Consider the following 21,812-nt stretch of genomic DNA (forward strand, 5'->3'; position numbering starts at 1 on the left):
TTTCAGGTTCTAAACCCAGAGTCATACCAGTTTAAGTCATTAAACTGTGTAACTTCAGCAGAACAGAGCGTGTGTGAAGCTTTCCGAGTATTTCATGCATCACAGACATCATCCAAACAACCAGCAATTCCAGAAGGGGTGGCACTTCTCTAGAGGAGCAGGCTCAGTAAAATGCTCAGTACATTTCAGAGGAGAAATGGAAATATGGGAATGCAAATGTACCAAAACAAACACCGAAAATCATGCAGGGACAGCTTTCTAGTTCCATCAAGAAGTCTTGGGATTCAGGAATAACAATGAAAAGACCAATCTCAATGTCTCTTTTCAAGTTCTTCTTTACTCTTCCTTCCAAGAATTATCTTTTAGTATTTATGGGGTTTCCTTTCAATGCATTCAACAATAATGAACCTATTTCTGCAGCCCTTTTCAGTTACAGTTTACTGTCGCAGTGCGCTGTTGTATCGTGCTGGGCAGCGAGAGCAGGCGCGTGACCTTCCCCCCGTGAGCTCTGCTATTCCCAGTTATCGCTTGGTCTGGCGCAGGAACAGATAATGACAACACGGGACTTGGGGTAAAGCTGGATCGATTTATTAGGTCCACAACCTGGGACCCCAAGACAAAACCCAGGCCGGCTCTGCAGACGTTTTTATAGGGGGAGTGGTACAGGGCGACTAACCAATGAGGGCATGGCAGGGGAGGAATCTAGGGCAGGACTAACATTCTATAAACCTATCAGGGAGAGCAGGGCAGGGGGAAAATACAAAGCAACAAATGGGATATCCAATACTACAAGATAGACAAGGAACACTCTGGAAAAAGGCATCGGGATAGGGAGGATTGACAGCCTGGGAAAGAGGAAGTTAGGCAAGGGCTTGGGGAGATTGGTAACTCAGGAGGGGAGAAGATTAGGGAGGAGAATAGTGGGCAAACACAAACTTAAAGCAAAAACCGCAGCACAGCAGTCTACCCTAACACTGTTTGTGCTCCTGTATTTCCAAGCCAATCCTGAGGTCACAGATCCCCCAAGCCCTACTTGTGAGGCAAAGGAAGACTTTGTTGTGCATTTTGCTGCCCTGCTCTGAGCTAGATAAGGAACAGGAGACTGCTGTACTGAAAGGATCCTAAGCACCTCCTTCCCTGCTGGGCTGGCATTGCCTGTACTGCAATGGCTGGGTGGGAGCAACTCCCTGCTTCACCAGGTAGCACTACTGAGGCATCTGCAGATATTCAGTGTCTGCATGGACAAACATAGCGACAAGAAAGCAAAGCACACAGATCTCACATTCCAGAAAGAGGCATCCAGAACCCAGGGAAGAAAGGGCCTGGTGCCCACATGACATTGTGACACAGTACTCGCAACTTCCATGCTTTCCTGAAGCCCAGAAAAAGCTTTTTGCATTTCCGTGATGATGCGATTAGTGAGGCCTACAGCAACCTTGTCCTAAAGCTCAGAATAAAAACATCCTCTGTCTTGTCAGACAGGAAGAGAAACAAGAGCATAGCTGTAAATGCTAACCACACAGTTAAAGCCTGATAGAAATGGCAGTAAAAAAAAGAAATCCGTAAGTGACTAAGCAAGAGAAATGAGGCTTCCTTTACTTTCGCCATGGGTTCTTGGAGTGGAAGATATTTATTCTTAATTGATTTTCAGGAAATTCACTGCACCAAATGCAAACACAGATATACTCTGGAGGAACAATTGCCACATGCTGCAGCCTGGATCCCCTCCTCCCATGGGCCATGAAGCCTCCAGCTGTGCAGAACCCATGTCAGTTGAAGGACAGAGCATTGAACTGTCCTGCAGAGAGAGTCCCAGCATTGTCTGGGGCCATGTCCTCTGTGCTGGCAGGGACACAGGGGAAATCCTGCTCCTCATCCGGGCCCTGGCCCACGGCGCAGTGCTGTGGGGGCAGGCTGGGCAGGATGGGCTTGAGGAATTTGAACTCGCTGTTGCCCGAGCCCGTAGTGAGGCTGATCTCGTAGCAATAGGCGCGGGGCAGGCTCCCTGCAGCGGCTGCATCGGCCAGGCCGCTCTGCAAGTTGTCGGCACCATAAAGCACATGGCCAGCCTTCAGCTGCTTTCTCCTGCAGACCTTGCGAGCGACAAAGACTGCGGTGGAGATGAGGAAGAGGAGTGAGACAAAGACCAAGGAAATGATTAAATAGGTGGTCAGGGAGCCGTCCTGATCCTCTGTGGCCGGGCTGCTGTGCGGGAGGCGCACGTCGGAGAAGTCCTTGAGCAGGAGAGCGCTCAGAGCTGCCGTGGCTGACAGCGGGGGCTTGCCGTTGTCTCTGACCAGGACAAGGAGCTTCTGCTTGACGCTGTCTCTCTCTGTCACCGGCCTCCTCAGACGCACCTCCCCGCTTTGGAGGGCCACGGAAAACAGCCCTGGGTCGGTGGCCCTCAGCAGGTGGTAGGAGAGCCAGGAGTTCTGTCCCGAGTCGGCATCGACGGCCACCACTTTGCTGATGAGGTAGCCCGCCTCAGCCGACACGGGCACCAGCTCACTGGACGCTGGGCTGCTGTCCTGGGCTGGGTAGAGCACCAGCGGTGCGTTGTCATTCTCGTCCAGCACGACCAGGCGGACGGTGACGTTGGCTCTGAGGGGAGGAGAGCCCGCGTCAGAGGCACTGACCGTCACCTCGGTCTGCCTCAAGTGCTCGTAGTCCAGGGGCCGCAGCACAAACACGTGCCCGTTCTCAGAGTTCACAGAGATGCAGGAGCACGAGGGCCGCTCTGCCCCTTGCTCTGGGGCCAGGGAATAGGTCACCTTGGCATTGAGCCCCACGTCAGCATCTGCAGCACTGACGGCCCCAACAAACACCGTGGGGACGTTGTTCTCACGCACGTACATGGTGTAGGAGGTCTGGTTGAAGACGGGGGCGTTGTCATTGACATCGGAGATGTCCACGCTGAAGGTCTGGGTGGTTGTGAGAGGAGGCGACCCCGCATCTGCTGCCCTCACACTGAGGATGTAGCGAGGCGTCTCCTCGCGGTCCAGCGCGCTCACTGTCACCAGCTCGTAGTAATTCTTATAGGCTGGCCGCAGGGAGAAGAAGAGCTGATCCTCGAGGGCACAGGAGATCTTCCCGTTGGCACCAGAATCCCGGTCCCTGACCGCAAACAGGGCAACCACCGTGCCGGGCACTGTGTTCTCGGGGAGGGGACTGCTGAAGGAACTGACCACCAGCTCTGGGGCATTGTCATTCACATCCACCACCTCCACCAGCACTTTGCAGATTGCTGAGAGACCCCCACCATCTGTGGCCCTCACACTGAGCTCGTGAGATTCTTCTGCCTCAAAGTCCAGAGGTTTTGTGATTTTAATTTCACCAGTTATGGAATCAATCACGAAGGCTGAATCACTCTGGCCGACTGCTTCACCGAAATCATAGGAAATGTTCCCATTAATTCCTGCATCCTGATCAGTTGCCAGCACAGTCAGAACCACAGAGCCTGCTGGCATGTTCTCCAACACCTTTCCAATGTACACCTCCTTTGTGAACATGGGAGCATTGTCATTTGCATCCAGAATTACAATGTTTACTTGGGTGGCCCCACTTCTGGAAGGAGAGCCCCCATCCACAGCAATAACACTGAAACCCATCTCTGCATGCTCCTCTCTGTCTAGTGGCTTTTCCAAGACCAGTTCAAGATACTTCTTGCCTGAAATCCCAGTCCCATAGGAGACACTGAAATACTCGTTCGCGGGAGAGATGCTGTACTCCTGGACTGTGTTGCTACCAATATCGAGGTCCCGAGCCACTTCTAGCGGGAAACGAGAGCCGGGTTCGCTCGTCTCTGGAATCTTAAAAGTGACTCGATCTTGTCTGAAAACAGGCGAATGGTCATTGATATCGTCCAGAGCCACCTCGACCCGAAAGAACTGCAGGGGGTTGGAGAGCAGCAGCTCGAAGGGGAGCATGCAGGTGGCGGACTGGCCGCAGAGCTCCTCCCGGTCCAGCCTCGCCGCCACGACGAGGCGGCCGGAGGCGCGGTCTAAGCGAAAATGCTGCCGGCCGTCCTCCGAGACCAGGCGGGCGCGGCGAGCCGAGAGCTGCGCCGGCGTCAGCCCCGCATCCTCCGCCAGCTGGCCCACCAGGGAGCCGCTTTCCGCCTCCTCGGCTACGGAGTAGCGGATGGGCTCGGCGCGAGCGTGCGGCAGCGAGAGGAAAGCAGAGAGACAAAGCACTTGCCTTGCGAGCGCCATGGCGCAGCGGCGGCGGCGGCGGCGGCGGCGGCCGGTGTCGGTCTCGCGGATGTGCCGGCGGATTCCCCGCGGGGAGCGGCGAAGTGGAAGGCGCACGTCTTCTCTCGCTGCTTCAGATTCTGCCGGCGCTCCGTAAAGCAGCCGGGCTGTCCCGGCAGCGGCTGCAATCCCTTCCGCAGCCTCTGCCACCTCCGCCCGGCTGCGCTGGGCTCCTCTAAGCTGCTCTAAGCTGAACTGAGCTGACTGAACTGAGCTGAGCTGGGCTGGGCTGGGCTGGGCTGGGCTGGGCTGGGCTGGGCTGGGCTGGGCTCTGCCGCTCCGGGCTCGGCCGCCTCCGCTGCCGCAGCCGCTCGGCGCCGCCTTGGCCGAGGGCACCACCCAGCGGTGCGCGCTGGGACTGCAGCCGCCGCCGCCCGCAGCCCGCGCTGCCGCTCGCCCCGGCCCGCGATTCCGAACCCACCGAGACAGCCGGGCCAGGAACGGAACGCGGCCTTAACCACGACAGCCTAAAGACGACACTGAGTCCACAAGGACAGAGCCTCATCTCGCAGCACGAGACACCGACCAAGAATAGGGCGATGGTGGCCGCACGGACATGCCAATGAACACTCTCCCGGCTGCATCTGCACACTCAGGAACTGCACCCACCCAACATTGCTTCAGACAAGGGACACAGTGAGAAAGTCGCAGAATTTTAAAAAGTCTTGACAGGGATTTCTCAGAGAGAACGTCTTTAGGAAGGATTCTGTCTCCACTAAAGGAGGTACGATGCTCTGTTTATTTCAGTCTAACACTTTTTTTCTGTTTCTAAACCCAGAGTCATACCAATTTACATTGTTAAACTGTATAACTTCAGCCCAACACAGTGTGTGGGAAGCTTTCCAAGAATTACATGCAGCACAGATATCATTCAAACAACCAGCAATTCTAGATGGGGTGGCATTCGTCTAGAGGAACAGGCAAGGTAATGCTCAAACACAGTTCAGAGAGCAGGAGAAAGGGCAGAATGGAGAATGCAAATGCTATAACACATATGGAAAAGTCATCTGTGTTTAGCCCCAACAACAAAGCACTGAATTATCTAACAAAATGAGGAAATAAAACTCAAATTCCTATTTCCAATCTTTTTCAAACGTTCAAGTACTTGATTTTACCCTCAGGAAATTCTTTGATTTTCATGCCCCCAGAGATGATGCATAAGTTTTCATGACTCTGTACAGTTATACACTCTCCAAACACAGGTTGACCTGACACTGCTATATTTCCAAGGCAATTCCAAGGAGACAGAACAACAAATGCTCACTTATAGGCCAAAGGAAGCTTTTTGTTACGCGTTTTGCTGCTCTGCTGTGTTTTGGTATGCTCTCCTGAGCCCTGGAAGGATCAAAACTCCAGTCTACTTTCATGCAGAGCTGGAATTGCCTGTATTGTAATGGCTGGATGGGAGAAACTCACCCTTTCATTGGGCAGCGCTAGTGAAGCACCTGCACATGAACCATGGCCGTACAGAGAGATATACTGAGAAGAAAGTGTAACACACTGAGCCCACCCATCTCAGACAGAGACATCCAGAACCCGGAAAGAAAAAGCCCGATGCTAATAGAACATAATGACACAGTATTCAGAACTACCTTGCTTCTCTGGGAAAGGGGCTTGGTTTAATTTCCTCCAGTGTGAGATTTGTCTATGGAACTGTGCCACTGAGCTATAAAAAGAATAGGAAGTCCAAGGTCTGGTCTGAGACCAAGAGACAAAGAACAAAGCTGGGAGTGCATTATTAAAGCCTATCAGAAAAGGCTGTGAGAGAGGAGCAATAGACTATTGTCTGAGGGAGAGAATCACAATACCTTTTTTTCTGCAATTTTGTCTTTGGAGAGGAAGACAAATTTTACACTGACTTGGAATTTGCAGGAACTAGGCTATGACAATTGAGAACATATTTTCTCTGGAGGAACAATTGCCACATGCTGCAGCCTGGATCCCCTCCTCCCATGGGCCATGAAGCCTCCAGCTGTGCAGAACCCATGTCAGTTAAAGGACAGAGCATTGAACTGTCCTGCAGAGAGAGTCCCAGCATTGTCTGGGGCCGTGTCCTCTGTGCTGACAGGGACACAGGGGAAATCCTGCTCCTCATCCGGGCCCTGGCCCACGGCGCAGTGCTGTGGGGGCAGGCTGGGCAGGATGGGCTTGAGGAATTTGAACTCGCTGTTGCCCGAGCCCGTAGTGAGGCTGATCTCGTAGCAATAGGCGCGGGGCAGGCTCCCTGCAGCGGCTGCATCGGCCAGGCCGCTCTGCAAGTTGTCGGCACCATAAAGCACATGGCCAGCCTTCAGCTGCTTTCTCCTGCAGACCTTGCGAGCGACAAAGACTGCGGTGGAGATGAGGAAGAGGAGTGAGACAAAGACCAAGGAAATGATTAAATAGGTGGTCAGGGAGCCGTCCTGATCCTCTGTGGCCGGGCTGCTGTGCGGGAGGCGCACGTCGGAGAAGTCCTTGAGCAGGAGAGCGCTCAGAGCTGCCGTGGCTGACAGCGGGGGCTTGCCGTTGTCTCTGACCAGGACAAGGAGCTTCTGCTTGACGCTGTCTCTCTCTGTCACCGGCCTCCTCAGACGCACCTCCCCGCTTTGGAGGGCCACGGAAAACAGCCCTGGGTCGGTGGCCCTCAGCAGGTGGTAGGAGAGCCAGGAGTTCTGTCCCGAGTCAGCATCGACGGCCACCACTTTGCTGATGAGGTAGCCCGCCTCAGCCGACACGGGCACCAGCTCACTGGACGCTGGGCTGCTGTCCTGGGCTGGGTAGAGCACCAGCGGTGCGTTGTCATTCTCGTCCAGCACGACCAGGCGGACGGTGACGTTGGCTCTGAGGGGAGGAGAGCCCGCGTCAGAGGCACTGACCGTCACCTCGGTCTGCCTCAAGTGCTCGTAGTCCAGGGGCCGCAGCACAAACACGTGCCCGTTCTCAGAGTTCACAGAGATGCAGGAGCACGAGGGCCGCTCTGCCCCTTGCTCTGGGGCCAGGGAATAGGTCACCTTGGCATTGAGCCCCACGTCAGCATCTGCAGCACTGACGGCCCCAACAAACACCGTGGGGACGTTGTTCTCACGCACGTACATGGTGTAGGAGGTCTGGTTGAAGACGGGGGCGTTGTCATTGACATCGGAGATGTCCACGCTGAAGGTCTGGGTGGTTGTGAGAGGAGGCGACCCCGCATCTGCTGCCCTCACACTGAGGATGTAGCGAGGCGTCTCCTCGCGGTCCAGCGCGCTCACTGTCACCAGCTCGTAGTAATTCTTATAGGCTGGCCGCAGGGAGAAGAAGAGCTGATCCTCGAGGGCACAGGAGATCTTCCAGTTGGCACCAGAATCCCGGTCCCTGACCGCAAACAGGGCAACCACCGTGCCGGGCACTGTGTTCTCGGGGAGGGGACTGCTGAAGGAACTGACCACCAGCTCTGGGGCATTGTCATTCACATCCACCACCTCCACCAGCACTTTGCAGATAGCTGAGAGACCCCCACCATCCGTGGCTTGGACACGCAGTTCATAATGCTCTGCTTCCTCGAAGTCCAGAGATTTTGTGAGCTTTATTTCACCAGTTATGGGATCAATCACAAATGCTGAGTCTTCCTGTCCCACTGCATCGCTTAGTTGATAGGTGATGTCTCCATTAACTCCTGCATCCTGATCAGTTGCCATCACTGTCAGAACCACAGAGCCTTCTGGCATGTTCTCCAGAACCCTTCCAATATAACGCTCTTGTTTGAATATGGGAGCATTGTCATTTACATCTAGAATGATAATAGAGATCTCGGTGGTCCCACTTCGAGGAGGAGAGCCCCCATCCACAGCAATAACACGGAAACCCATCTCTGCATGCTCCTCTCTATCTAGTGGCTTATCCAAAACAAGTTCAAGATATTTGTCAGTATTACTCCGACTCCCATAGGAGACACTGAAATACTCGTTCGCGGGAGAGATGCTGTACTCCTGGACTGCGTTACTGCCAATATCGAGGTCCCGAGCCATCTCCAGCGGGAAACGTGAACCAGGTTCACTTGTTTCCAGGATCCTAAAATTGACTAGATCTTGCCTGAAAACAGGCGAATGGTCATTGATATCGTCCAGAGCCACCTCGACCCGAAAGAACTGCAGGGGGTTGGAGAGCAGCAGCTCGAAGGGGAGCATGCAGGTGGCGGACTGGCCGCACAGCTCCTCCCGGTCCAGCCTCGCCGCCACGACGAGGCGGCCGGAGGCGCGGTCTAAGCGAAAATGCTGCCGGCCGTCCTCCGAGACCAGGCGGGCGCGGCGAGCCGAGAGCTGCGCCGGCGTCAGCCCCGCATCCTCCGCCAGCTGGCCCACCAGGGAGCCGCTTTCCGCCTCCTCGGCTACGGAGTAGCGGATGGGCTCGGCGCGAGCGTGCGGCAGCGAGAGGAAAGCAGAGAGACAAAGCACTTGCCTTGCGAGCGCCATGGCGCAGCGGCGGCGGCGGCGGCGGCGGCGGCCGGTGTCGGTCTCGCGGATGTGCCGGCGGATTCCCCGCGGAGAGCGGCGAAGTGGAAGGCGCACGTCTTCTCTCGCTGCTTCAGATTCCGCCGGCGCTCCGTAAAGCAGCCGGCTGTCCCGGCAGCGGCTGCAACCCCTTCCGCAGCCTCTGCCACCTCCGCCCGGCTGCGCTGGGCTCCTCTAAGCTGCTCTAAGCTGAGCTGAGCTGAACTGAACTGAACTGAACTGAGCTGGGCTGGGCTGGGCTGGGCTGGGCTGGGCTGGGCTGGGCTCTGCCGCTCCGGGCTCGGCCGCCTCCGCTGCCGCAGCCGCTCGGCGCCGCCTTGGCCGAGGGCACCACCCAGCGGTGCGCGCTGGGACTGCAGCCGCCGCCGCCCGCAGCCCGCGCTGCCGCTCGCCCCGGCCCGCGATTCCGAACCCACCGAGACAGCCGGGCCAGGAACGGAACGCGGCCTTAACCACGACAGCCTAAAGACGACACTGAGTCCACAAGGACAGAGCATCACCCCGCAGCAGGAGAAACCGAGCAGAGATAGCGCGATGGTGACCGCATGGGAATGCCAATGAACACTCTCCCGGCTGCATCTGCACACTCAGGAACTGCACCCACCCATCATTGCTTCAGACAAGGGACACAGTGAGAAAGTAACTCGCATAATTTTGAAAAGTCTTGACAGGGCTTCCCGACACGGAATGCCTCTACAAAGACTTCTGCCACCACAAAAGGAGTCAGTGTATTCTCTTTATTTCAAGGTAACATATTTTTTCAGTTTCTAATCTCAGACTTATGCCAATTTACAACGTTAAACTGTCTAACTTCAGCACACCACAGCGTGAGGGAGACGTTCTGAGTATTTCATGCATCACAGTCATCATTCAAACAACCAGTAATTCTAGATGGGGTGGCACTACTTCTCTAGAGGAACGGGTTCAGTGCAGTGCTCAGTACATTTCAGGGGAGAAAGGGAAACATGGGACTGCAAATGCTCTTACAGAAACACTGAAAACCATGCAGGGACAGCTTTCTATTCCCATCAAGGAATCTTGGGATGCAGAAAAAGCAATGAAAAGACCAATCTGAATGTCTTCTTTTATAAAGATCTTCTTGCCTCTACCTTCCAATATTTGAGGTTTAGTGTTTTTGGAGCTTTCCTTCAAATGCATTCAAAAACAATGAACATGATTCTACAGCTCTATTCAATTACAGTCTACCCTAACACTGTTTGTGCTCCTGTATTTCCAAGCTAATCCTGAGGTGAGAGAACACCCAAGGCCTTCTTGTACACCAAAGGAAGACTTTGTTGTGCATTTTGCTGCCCTGCTCTGAGCTAGATAAGGAAGGCGAGACTGCTGTTGTTAAAGGGTCCAAAGACCTGCCTAGCCTGCTGAGCTGGCATTGCCTGTTTTGTAATGGCTGGGTGGGAGCAATGCCCGGCTTCACCATGCAGCACTACTGAAGCATCTGCAGATATTCAATGTCTGCACACAGAGCTCCCATCTCAGAAAGATACATCCAGAATCCAGGGAAGAAAGGGCCTAGTGCCCACGTGACATTGCCACTTACTACTCTCAACTTCCTTGCTTTCCAGAGCTGGGAAAAAGCCTTTTCGCATTTCAGTGAGGATAGGATTTGTTTGGCCAACAGTGACATTGTCTTGAAGACCAGAATAAAAAGATCCTCTGTCTTGTCAGACAGACAGAGAAGGCAGAACACACATGGAGGGCTAACCACAAACATGAAATCTGTTCGAAAGGGCAGTAGCAAAGGTGAATCCCATTAGAGAATGAGAGGACGTTGGCTTCTTTTATTTCCTTCAATGCTTCAGGAGTAGCAGACAATTATTTTGAACAGAATTTGCAGAAAGTTGGTTGAATCACTTGCAAACACAGATATACTCTGGAGGAACCATGGCCACCTGCTGCGGCCTGGATCCCCTCCTCCCATGGGCCATGAAGCCTCCAGCTGTGCAGAACCCATGTCAGTTAAAGGACAGAGCATTGAACTGTCCTGCAGAGAGAGTCCCAGCATTGTCTGGGGCCGTGTCCTCTGTGCTGACAGGGACACAGGGGAAATCCTGTTCCTCATCCGGGCCCTGGCCCACGGCGCAGTGCTGTGGGGGCAGGCTGGGCAGGATGGGCTTGAGGAATTTGAACTCGCTGTTGCCCGAGCCCGTAGTGAGGCTGATCTCGTAGCAATAGGCGCGGGGCAGGCTCCCTGCAGCGGCTGCATCGGCCAGGCCGCTCTGCAAGTTGTCGGCACCATAAAGCACATGGCCAGCCTTCAGCTGCTTTCTCCTGCAGACCTTGCGAGCGACAAAGACTGCGGTGGAGATGAGGAAGAGGAGTGAGACAAAGACCAAGGAAATGATTAAATAGGTGGTCAGGGAGCCGTCCTGATCCTCTGTGGCCGGGCTGCTGTGCGGGAGGCGCACGTCGGAGAAGTCCTTGAGCAGGAGAGCGCTCAGAGCTGCCGTGGCTGACAGCGGGGGCTTGCCGTTGTCTCTGACCAGGACAAGGAGCTTCTGCTTGACGCTGTCTCTCTCTGTCACCGGCCTCCTCAGACGCACCTCCCCGCTTTGGAGGGCCACGGAAAACAGCCCTGGGTCGGTGGCCCTCAGCAGGTGGTAGGAGAGCCAGGAGTTCTGTCCCGAGTCAGCATCGACGGCCACCACTTTGCTGATGAGGTAGCCCGCCTCAGCCGACACGGGCACCAGCTCACTGGACGCTGGGCTGCTGTCCTGGGCTGGGTAGAGCACCAGCGGTGCGTTGTCATTCTCGTCCAGCACGACCAGGCGGACGGTGACGTTGGCTCTGAGGGGAGGAGAGCCCGCGTCAGAGGCACTGACCGTCACCTCGGTCTGCCTCAAGTGCTCGTAGTCCAGGGGCCGCAGCACAAACACGTGCCCGTTCTCAGAGTTCACAGAGATGCAGGAGCACGAGGGCCGCTCTGCCCCTTGCTCTGGGGCCAGGGAATAGGTCACCTTGGCGTTGAGCCCCACGTCAGCATCTGCAGCACTGACGGCCCCAACAAACACCGTGGGGACGTTGTTCTCACGCACGTACATGGTGTAGGAGGTCTGGTTGAAGACGGGGGCGTTGTCATTGACATCGGAGATGTCCACGCTGAAGGTCTGGGTGGTTGTGAGAGGAGGCGACCCCGCATCTGCTGCCCTCACACTGAGGATGTAGCGAGGCGTCTCCTCGCGGTCCAGCGCGCTCACTGTCACCAGCTCGTAGTAATTCTTATAGGCTGGCCGCAGGGAGAAGAAGAGCTGATCCTCGAGGGCACAGGAGATCTTCCCGTTGGCACCAGAATCCCGGTCCCTGACCGCAAACAGGGCAACCACCGTGCCGGGCACTGTGTTCTCGGGGAGGGGACTGCTGAAGGAACTGACCACCAGCTCTGGGGCATTGTCATTCACATCCACCACCTCCACCAGCACTTTGCAGATTGCTGAGAGACCCCCACCATCTGTGGCCCTCACACTGAGCTCGTGAGATTCTTCTGCCTCGAAGTCCAGAGGCTTTGTGTTTTTAATTTGACCTGTTATGGAATGAATCACAAAGGCTGAGTCACTCTGTCCAACGGCTTCACCGAAATCATAGGAAATTTCACCATTAAGTCCTGCATCTGGATCTGTTGCCAGCACAGTCAGAACTACAGAGCCTTCTGGCATGTTCTCCAGAACCTTTGCAATATAACGTTCCTGGGTGAATATGGGAGCATTGTCATTTGCATCTAGAATGATAATAGAGATCTCAATGGTCCCACTTCGAGGAGGAGAGCCCCCATCCACTGCAATAACACGGAAACCCATCTCAGCATGCTCCTCTCTATCTAGTGGCTTTTCCAAAACAAGTTCCAGATATTTGTCAGTATTACTCCGACTCCCATAGGAGACACTGAAATATTCGTTCGTAGGAGAGATGCTGTACTCCTGGACTGTGTTGCTACCAATATCGAGGTCCCGAGCCACCTCCAGTGGGAAACGAGAGCCGGGATCGCTCGTCTCGGGAATCTTAAAAGTGACTCGATCTTGTCGGAAAACAGGTGAGTGGTCATTGATATCGTCCAGAGCCACCTCGACCCGAAAGAACTGCAGGGGGTTGGAGAGCAGCAGCTCGAAGGGGAGCATGCAGGTGGCGGACTGGCCGCAGAGCTCCTCCCGGTCCAGCCTCGCCGCCACGACGAGGCGGCCGGAGGCGCGGTCTAAGCGAAAATGCTGCCGGCCGTCCTCCGAGACCAGGCGGGCGCGGCGAGCCGAGAGCTGCGCCGGCGTCAGCCCCGCATCCTCCGCCAGCTGGCCCACCAGGGAGCCGCTTTCCGCCTCCTCGGCTACGGAGTAGCGGATGGGCTCGGCGCGAGCGTGCGGCAGCGAGAGGAAAGCAGAGAGACAAAGCACTTGCCTTGCGAGCGCCATGGCGCAGCGGCGGCGGCGGCGGCGGCGGCGGCGGCCGGTGTCGGTCTCGCGGATGTGCCGGCGGATTCCCCGCGGGGAGCGGCGAAGTGGAAGGCGCACGTCTTCTCTCGCTGCTTCAGATTCTGCCGGCGCTCCGTAAAGCAGCCGGGCTGTCCCGGCAGCGGCTGCAATCCCTTCCGCAGCCTCTGCCACCTCCGCCCGGCTGCGCTGGGCTCCTCTAAACTGCTCTAAGCTGAGCTGAGCTGAGCTGAACTGAACTGAGCTGGGCTGGGCTGGGCTGGGCTGGGCTGGGCTCGGCCGCTCCGGGCTCGGCCGCCTCCGCTGCCGCAGCCGCTCGGCGCCGCCTTGGCCGAGGGCACCACCCAGCGGTGCGCGCTGGGACTGCAGCCGCCCGCAGCCCGCGCTGCCGCTCGCCCCGGCCCGTGGAGCCGCGCACAGCCGGGGCTCCTGCGGCGGGATGCGCTCCCATCCTCCGGGGAGAGAAGCGCTAGGGAGGATAAGCTGTAGCCCTGGTAGAGTTCTGGCGCCGGAGCATCGCCGGCAGCTCTTCCGCTTCCAGTCTTCTCCCCTCGCTTTTCGGAGCTCCCGGTCTGGTGTGCTCTTGTCTAGCGATAGGCGCCTCCGTGACTTTCGAGAAACGAGGCGGCAAGAGGGGCAGAACGGTTTTCCAGGGCAGTACGAGGCAGAGGCTGAACCCGGAGCGACTGAGCTGCCTTCCCCGGCAGGAGAAACCGGCCTGGAGCCTAAGCAGGGAGAGTACGCCTACAACAGCAGGGAACAGGACTACAACTACTGGGGAATCTCAGGCTGAGGAGAGGGAAGGGAGGTGCGTCCCAGCACAGCTCAGGCATGGACGCGCACGCCTACTGGCCAGTCTTGCAGCTAAAAAGAAGGAGTGGCTCTGCTCCTTGCCTGGGCTTCCCTGTCGCAGGCAGGCTGCGAGTGGCGTAGCGGTTCCTCGTCCTTGTTCAGTCCCGCCTCAGCATTGCTATGAAGGCTGGGCAGGATGGGCCTCAGGAACTGGAATTCGCTCCTCCCCGAGCCGCTGGTCAGACACATTTCGTAGCGGTAAGCCGGCGACAGAGTACCCGTGCTGCCCACGCCCACGCCGTCGCTGGCGAAATCTCCATCCGCGTAGCAGCTGGGAGGAGGAAGTTCTGCACGGACGCGAGCTTTGCAGAACGTGTTCGCCGTCAAGACGAGGACGGACAAGAGGAAAAGTGACGAGACGCAGCACAGGGAAGCGATGAGGTAAGTGGTGAGCATTTCTTCCTCGGCTATCTGCGGCTGCTGTCCGCTCGCAGGATCGTGGCCAAGCTGGTGGAAGGCATCGGAGAAATCGTCCACCAGTGCCACGGCGAGAGTGGCAGTGGCAGAGCGTGGCGGCTGCCCGCGGTCCCGCACCAGCACGATGAGTCTCTGCCGAGCCGCGTCCCTCTCTGTCACGGCCCGCGCCGTGCGCACCTCGCCGCTGTGCAGCCCCACGCGGAACAGCCCCGGCTCCGTGGCCTTGGCCAGCTCGTACGACAGCCACGCGTTCTGCCCCGCGTCCGCGTCCACCGCCACCACCTTGGCCACCAGGTAGCCGGAGGGTGCCCAGCGCGGCACCAGCTCTCCGGCCGCGCTGCTGTCGGGGGGCGGGTGCAGCAGCACGGGCGCGTTATCGTTCTCGTCCCGCACGACGATGTGCAGCACGGCCTGGGCGCTGAGCGGCGGGGAGCCGCCGTCGGCTGCGCTCACTGTCACCTCGAAGGCAGGGACCTTCTCATAGTCCAGTGGGCGCAAACTCCGGACGGTTCCACTCTCCGCCTCCACTGACACGAATGATGCCGCGGCGAGGGTGCCTGTCGGCGGCGGCACTAGCGAGTATCTCACGCGGGCATTCTCTCCCGCATCCGGGTCCGCGGCACTGAGGTGGCCCAGGCTCCTCCCCGCGGGCTCGTTTTCGCTCATCACCATGGTGTAAATGGCCTGGGTGAAGGTGGGTGCATTGTCGTTCACATCCAAGAGCCGCACGAGCAGAGTCTTGGATGCCGAGAGGGCGGGGGAGCCCTCGTCTCGAGCTCGCACCGTCACGTTGTATTCCTCCACCTGCTCCCGGTCCAGCGTCTCTGATGTCACCAGCGCGTACGCATCGCCTGCCAGCAGCGTGATCCTGAAGGGTTGCTCTCCTGTCAGCTCGCAGGTCGTCCTGCCATTGTCCCCCGAGTCCCGGTCCCGCACGTTGAAGAGGGCCACCACTGTGTTGGGAGGGGCGGCTTCGGAGAGAGTGCTGGTGAGCGAGGTGATGATCACCTCGGGGGCATTATCGTTCACGTCCTTCACCTGCACCTCCACCTTGCAATGCGTGGACAGGCCCCCTCCATCTAAGGCCTGAACATCTATCTCGTAGGTTTTTGTTTCTTCATAATCCAAAGCCTTTTTGAGTCGAATCTGACCTGTCTCTGGGTTTATTTTGAATGTCTCGAAATTTTCCTCTGAATTTTTAACTATGGAATAGACGATTTCTCCGTTGGTACCTGCATCTAAATCGCTAGCAGACACTACGACCACTAAGGTATCCTGGGAGCTATTTTCCATTACGGAGACTTTATAGAGACTCTGAGTAAATACCGGGATGTTGTCGTTTATATCCAGGACTACCACGCGGATTAAAGCTGTGCCAGACCGCGGTGGATTCCCACCATCCACAGCCGTGATGATGAAAGCAACTTCTGCCTGCTGCTCCCGGTCCAGGGCTCGATCCAACAGCAGCTCGGCGTACCTCCCGCCGTCACTCCGCCGCTGGGTGTAGACAAGGAAATAGTCGTTCGAGCTGATACTGTAATGCTGAAGGCTATTGTTCCCCACGTCTGGATCGTGAGCGCTTTCCAACAAAAAACGAGTCCCCGGCATTGTCGACTCCGAAATCTTTAAAACAATCTCTTTATTTAAGAACATAGGAGCATGATCGTTTATATCGGTGACTCTTACCTCAGCTCGGAAGGACTGCAGTGGGCTCTCCAGCAGCACCTCAAAACGCACCAAGCAGGGCTCGCTCTGTCCGCACAGCTTTTCCCGGTCCATCTGCTCTCTCACCACCAAGTCCTCGGTGTGCTGGTTCAGCTGTAAATACTGCTTTTCTCCTTCAGGAACGACTCGAGCCTGACGAGCCAATAATTCCTCACCGGTTAGCCCCAAATCCTTAGCGATATTCGCCACAAAAGAGCCTCTCCCCGCCTCTTCGGGCACAGAGTACCGAACGGTTTCTGCTCTCATCCCCGAGACGCAGAGGACAAGGATCAGAGCCGCCGCTCGACCCGGGAGCGGTTCCTCACTCTTCCTCGGCTTCATTCCCTTCCAGAGACCCGATCTCCTCTCCTGTAAGCTGGATGGAGCTGCCAACCCCCGAGCGGAGCAGCCCGAGATGGTGCAACCCCGCCCGCCCGGATCGCGGGGGCGGTGGAACTGGGAGCTGCGCGGAGCTTCCGCGGTCAGCAGCGGCACCAGGCGGCCGATCAGTAGAAGGATTCGAAGATTTCCCAGCGCAAAGCCTGGAAAGCAGAGATTAACGGCTCATTTTCTCTCTTCCTAGGTCAAAGCATAAAGATTTAAATGTCCATACAACCGTATTCAAAATATGGCCACTGGGTCAATGAGCAATGCCTCTGTTTTCCGTCTACTTCAAAATTGAGTTTATTTAAAGCTGGGTTGTTCCTTTTGTTTTGGTTCCCCCTCCCTTCCCCCCAGTGTGAACGCTTTGAATAAATTACTTTCCGGCTATTCAGCTAGAACAGCTGTGTATTGTTACAGGGGTCCAGCCACCAGGTGAGGTGGTCTTTTAACCACGGCTAAATATGGTCTTTTAACCAGCTATCGCCAGAGTCATTCTCGGAATGGACAGATTGTTCCCGCAGTTCACCACCTCTTCTGCTGGGAGCCCTTGGGAATGGGCTGGAGGCAGCATCTCAGACCTCAGCTCCACTCAGAAAAAAACTCCTCCGCCCTGCTCCGACTTCTGAGACCATCCTATTTCCCAGGTCGTTCTGATTTCCTCTGCATAAATTCCACTCCAGATGCACGGATTTATTCCTAAAATCCTGCTCTTGAGTTGGTTATTTCCTCGGCCATGACTGTGGCAATTGATCTCGAGACAGCACAATCACGCGAGGGAGTTCCAAGCAGATTTTATTGTTTTCTGTCATCACTCATATGACTCTTTAAAATGGTTCAACGGCAGGAATTATCACATTACTTTATAGTTTAATACCGACTGATGAAAGAAAAACAGAAAGTTCTTGACACCCTATATTCTACAGTGTACTAAGCTAATTGTAAATGGTTTAATCCATTTTACTGAAAAACCACAAACAATACTTTTAATTATCTTGGTTTTTAAAAACCGTGAAATGGTATTTTCAACTTTATGGAAAAAAAGAAAGGAAGAAAGAATACATTGCTCAAAGCCCACTCTTTACAATTAGGAGAGCCTGTAAGCTCCTGGTCAAATATGCCAAGTGTGCCAATGCCAGTAGTTCAAAATGTAAACAGCTTCTGCTTCTTTTGTAAGAAATACCTTTGCAAGCACCACTTAATTTTACATAATATCTATTTCGCCTGGTGTTGAATACGCGGCAGAAAATCAAGATATTATTACAAAGCTCTCTCCATAAAAAGAAAGAAATAAACAAAACACGAAAGAAACCCCCCCAGAGAAGGTGGTGTAACAAGAAGTTAAAGATCTGCTGCCAGTTTTCAGTATTTCTCAAGGTATGTAGAAGCAGTAGTGTTCTCACAATCATACATTATTACATAATCAACATGCAGCACGATTCTCCTCCCCCCTCGATATCACAATTACAAAACACCTAAGTGAATAAAGTACTGCTCAAGGGGAAAGTACTCTCACAGAGAAAGCTTCATCTCCCTGCTACTTTTTAGAGAGGTGTTTGGTCTCTTTGTTCCCTTTTCCCTGTGAGGACAGACAAACTTGTCTTTCTTTTCATTTATTGATGGGTGAGCCAAGAGTTTTGCTCAGAACTGACATTTAGCTCCAGCTCCCTGTTTGCAGGGCAAACTGCATCTGCAGCTCTGGGCCTTGTATCTTCAGAGAGGGGAGCACTGCCCTGCAAAGAACAAAGAGAGCTGTTGTCATTTGGTGTTGAAGGAAAGCAGGTGCCACCGAGAAGCTGAGAGGGTGTGTCTTACACCACTGCCTGCATCACACCACTCCTCTCTACCGAGAGCCAAAGAGAAGGCAAGATTTAGTGGATCTCTGACCTGAATGGAGAACATCTGAAGTCAGAAAGCATCCTCTAAAAAGGTACTATTGCGAAACCTTAATGAGTCTCTATAAAACTTTTATGAGTTTTGAGTAATTCGAAATGGTGAGAGCCCCAAACAGAAACCACTTTCTCACAAACAGAAAATGTGGTTTAATGCTGCTATATCAAAAAGGGTCCTTGTCTTCCCCGAGGCTACTGTGATTCTGACACCCTGCAGTAAAGTGAGTCCTGAGAGGCCTCTCCAGCAGTTCTGAGATGCCTTCTATCATTTCCTCCCACCCCAGGGACTCCTTCACTAGCAGTTCTGCAGCTTCAATAGTCCTTGCTCCCAGGGCTTGTCACACCTCCCTCCCGCCTGCCCGATCGCCCTGTCAGTCTCTCACCTGTGCAGTCCAGTCGCCCTCGCCCCCGGGGTTGGCCACATCCTGCGAGCACACCGAGCTCCGCTGCTCGCCCGGGCCGGGAGGCAGCCCGGCGGGGAAGCAGGGGAAGAGCGGCCTGAGGAAACGGAACTCGCTGTTGACGGTCCCGGCGGCGAAGCAGACGTCGTACACGTAGCTGCGGGGCAGGGAGCCTACGCTGCTCTCCGTGGCAGTCGTCGGGAACGTGGGCAAATTCTCCAACTCGCTCCGCCTGGCCCGCCGCACCTTCACCACCACGGCGGCCACCGCGGTGGCGAGGAACAGCGCCGACACGCACACGAGGGAGGCGATGAGGTAAAAAGTGAGCGGCCCGTCAGGCTCGGCGGCCGGTGCCTCCTCGCTCACCCGTAAATGGGCTTCGGAGAAGCCGTCCACCAGTGCCACGGCGAGAGTGGCAGTGGCAGAGCGTGGCGGCTGCCCGCGGTCCCGCACCAGCACGATGAGTCTCTGCCGAGCCGCGTCCCTCTCTGTCACGGCCCGCGCCGTGCGCACCTCGCCGCTGTGCAGCCCCACGCGGAACAGCCCCGGCTCCGTGGCCTTGGCCAGCTCGTACGACAGCCACGCGTTCTGCCCCGCGTCCGCGTCCACCGCCACCACCTTGGCCACCAGGTAGCCGGAGGGTGCCCAGCGCGGCACCAGCTCTCCGGCCGCGCTGCTGTCGGGGGGCGGGTGCAGCAGCACGGGCGCGTTATCGTTCTCGTCCCGCACGACGATGTGCAGCACGGCCTGGGCGCTGAGCGGCGGGGAGCCGCCGTCGGCTGCGCGCACGGTCACCTCGAAGGCGCGCACCTTCTCATAGTCCAGCGGGCGGAGGATATAAACATCCCCGTTTTCAGCATTGACTGACACTTCGGGCTGCTCTTTGCCCTCCTGCCGCACCAGTGCGTAGTTCACACGGGCATTTATTCCTGCGTCGGCGTCCGTGGCCTTCATGCTGCCGATCCGGAGCATGGGGCTGTTGTTCTCCGTGACAGACATGGTGTAAACCTCCTGGGTGAACTCTGGGGGGTTGTCGTTCACATCCGATATCTGCACGAAGATGCTTTCCTGAGAGCTCAGCCGCTTCCTGCCCCAGTCCGTGGCTGTGATGGTAATGTTATACTCTGCCGTACTCTCCCTGTCCAGAGCCGCGTTTGTTCTCAGTTCGTAGTAATTATCAAAAGTGGGAGTGAGACTAAATGGCAAGTCCCCGTCGATGGAACACTCCGTCCTGCCGTTGTCCCCGGAGTCCCGATCCCGCACACTGAACAGAGCCACCACGGTGCGTGGCGGGGCGTCTTCGGGAATGGAGGCGCTGAGGGAGGTGAGCGCTATCTCCGGGGCGTTGTCATTCACGTCCAGGACCTCCACCTGCACTTTGCAATGCGCAGACAGCTCTCCCCCGTCCGTGGCTTTCACCACCATCTTGTGGGATTTTGCTTCCTCAAAATCCAGCTTGCCCGCGACTCGTATTTCACCTGTGGTCGGGTTCAGCTGGAAGAGCTGCCGGGATCGCTCTGATGTCTGGGTAAAGGCATAGCGCACTTCCCCGTTGGACCCCTCGTCGGGATCCACGGCAGCGACTCTGACCACCAGCTGTTCCAGGGGGCTGTTCTCAGCCAGGCGCACCTCGTAGGTCTCCCGGTCGAAGACAGGAATATTGTCATTGGCATCCACAACCACGATCCGGACCTGAGCCGTGCCCGACCTGGGTGGTGACCCCCCGTCGGTGGCAGTCAGAAGTAAATTCAGTTCTCCCTGCTCTTCACGATCGAGCTGGCGTTGTAGGACAAGTTCCAGGTATTTTACTCCATCTTTCGCTGTTCCAATAGCGAGGGAGAAATGAGGATTGGGTCCGAGGCTGTAGTTCTGCAAACCGTTAATGCCCACGTCCTTGTCCTGGGCGCTTTCCAGGGGGAAACGGGACCCAGGAGATGCTGTTTCTAGAATTTTTAAAACCATCTCCTTCTCTGGGAACACGGGCGAGTTGTCATTTACGTCACGAACTTCCACCTCCCCTCGGATAAGCTGCAACGGATTTTCAAAGAATATCTTAAAGACGAGCGTGCAGATGTCGCTCTGAGGACAGATCTCCTCTCGGTCCAGCGATTCCTTTGCCGTCAGGACTCCGGTGTTTTGATTGAGTCGGAAAAGCTGCTCGTTCCCTTCGGACACAACGCGGGCTTTGCGAGCCGCGAGCTGGCTCAGAGGAACCCCCAGGTCCTTGGCGATATTGGCGACAAAGGAGTCCCTCTCCATTTCCTCCGGCAGAGAGTAGCGGAGGGTTTCAGCCCCGCTCTGAGACACGCAAACACACAGAATAAACACGATCACTTGCCTCTTTCTGTCTCCGCTCCGTCTCCCACACGTCATCACCCTCCAAAAAAGCCATCCACCGTCCTCGGTGGCTCCCAGCATTTTTTAGTAGCGTCCGAAAAAGAGCGGTGTGGGCCAGCAATGCTGTGGTGAAGGAATCTGGAAGCCCCGGAGTGCCCCGACTCCTTTGCGAGCAGCTCAGCTCACACGGTTTTTTTGTCTCCCTGTGTCTGCAAACCCGGGGCGGACCGAGGAACGCTCCGGTCCGCGGCCAACATCCCCACCCAGCGTCGGAAGGGGGAATATTTCTTCTCAGTCGGGGCAGCGCTGCTGGTTCGGGGTTTGCTGCTTGAACCCGCACTCTTTGTGCCAAAGAGAAGAAAAAAGGTGCGGTGTAAAAGCTCTCCTCTCTCGGAAGTGGGATCCTGCCCGCGTACAGAACGCTGCTCCGGGTATCACATCCCAGCTCGCAACCACGAACTCTTCGTACACAGCTTTTGGTTTGCATTGTGTAGACACGGCAAGTTCCACTGCCACAGAGAAGAGATTTTCCTTCTCTTCTCCACCTGTTAATCAGCACAGGGCGATTAGCAAGTGGGGCGAGTCAGAGAAGCTATTGAAAATGAGAGCTGTTGCCAGAGAGCTCATAAGGAATTGTCCCTAAGTAAACGTTTCATTATCACCCCAGCTCGCCATC

At 55.9% G+C, this 21,812-nt stretch overlaps 5 protein-coding genes across 5 annotated transcripts; all 5 read right to left on the reverse strand.

Annotated features, from left to right (window-relative positions):
* Positions 1–640: 640 nt before the first annotated feature.
* On the reverse strand, positions 641–4,335 carry LOC128795875 (protocadherin beta-15-like). The gene has a single exon (XM_053956956.1). It carries the CDS (start codon positions 4,209–4,211, stop codon positions 1,770–1,772), a length of 2,442 nt encoding a protein of 813 aa, XP_053812931.1. The 5' UTR covers positions 4,212–4,335; the 3' UTR covers positions 641–1,769.
* A 599-nt stretch (positions 4,336–4,934) lies between these two features.
* Positions 4,935–8,795, reverse strand: LOC128795469 (protocadherin beta-4-like). Its single transcript, XM_053956208.1, has one exon. It carries the CDS (start codon positions 8,678–8,680, stop codon positions 6,239–6,241), a length of 2,442 nt encoding a protein of 813 aa, XP_053812183.1. The 5' UTR covers positions 8,681–8,795; the 3' UTR covers positions 4,935–6,238.
* A 1,452-nt stretch (positions 8,796–10,247) lies between these two features.
* Positions 10,248–13,260, reverse strand: LOC128795468 (protocadherin beta-15-like). Its single transcript, XM_053956207.1, has one exon. The coding sequence runs from the start codon at positions 13,132–13,134 to the stop codon at positions 10,693–10,695; it is 2,442 nt and encodes an 813-aa protein (XP_053812182.1). The 5' UTR covers positions 13,135–13,260; the 3' UTR covers positions 10,248–10,692.
* A 756-nt stretch (positions 13,261–14,016) lies between these two features.
* LOC128795467 (protocadherin beta-16-like) lies at positions 14,017–16,467 on the reverse strand. The gene has a single exon (XM_053956206.1). The coding sequence runs from the start codon at positions 16,465–16,467 to the stop codon at positions 14,017–14,019; it is 2,451 nt and encodes an 816-aa protein (XP_053812181.1).
* An 827-nt stretch (positions 16,468–17,294) lies between these two features.
* On the reverse strand, positions 17,295–21,217 carry LOC128795466 (protocadherin beta-16-like). Its single transcript, XM_053956205.1, has 2 exons — positions 18,782–21,217; positions 17,295–18,239 (listed from the first exon to the last, which is right to left on the reverse strand). Exons 1-2 carry the CDS (start codon positions 21,215–21,217, stop codon positions 18,120–18,122), a joined length of 2,556 nt encoding a protein of 851 aa, XP_053812180.1. The 3' UTR covers positions 17,295–18,119.
* Between the last annotated feature and the right edge of the window lie 595 nt (positions 21,218–21,812).

The sequence above is a fragment of the Vidua chalybeata genome, chromosome 15 (assembly GCF_026979565.1).
Source record: "Vidua chalybeata isolate OUT-0048 chromosome 15, bVidCha1 merged haplotype, whole genome shotgun sequence".
NCBI classification, from domain to species: Eukaryota; Metazoa; Chordata; class Aves; order Passeriformes; family Viduidae; genus Vidua; species Vidua chalybeata.

Bases quoted from the DNA above. Each gene is read 5' to 3' on its own strand.
- LOC128795875 (XM_053956956.1), bottom strand. From the start codon at position 4,211: ATGGCGCTCGCAAGGCAAGTGCTTTGTCTCTCTGCTTTCCTCTCGCTG.
- LOC128795469 (XM_053956208.1), bottom strand. From the start codon at position 8,680: ATGGCGCTCGCAAGGCAAGTGCTTTGTCTCTCTGCTTTCCTCTCGCTG.
- LOC128795468 (XM_053956207.1), bottom strand. From the start codon at position 13,134: ATGGCGCTCGCAAGGCAAGTGCTTTGTCTCTCTGCTTTCCTCTCGCTG.
- LOC128795467 (XM_053956206.1), bottom strand. From the start codon at position 16,467: ATGAAGCCGAGGAAGAGTGAGGAACCGCTCCCGGGTCGAGCGGCGGCT.
- LOC128795466 (XM_053956205.1), bottom strand. From the start codon at position 21,217: ATGCTGGGAGCCACCGAGGACGGTGGATGGCTTTTTTGGAGGGTGATG. The intron at 18,240-18,781 runs GTGAGAGACTGA...TGTTCTTTGCAG, and splicing joins AGGGCGACTGGACTGCACAG to GGCAGTGCTCCCCTCTCTGA.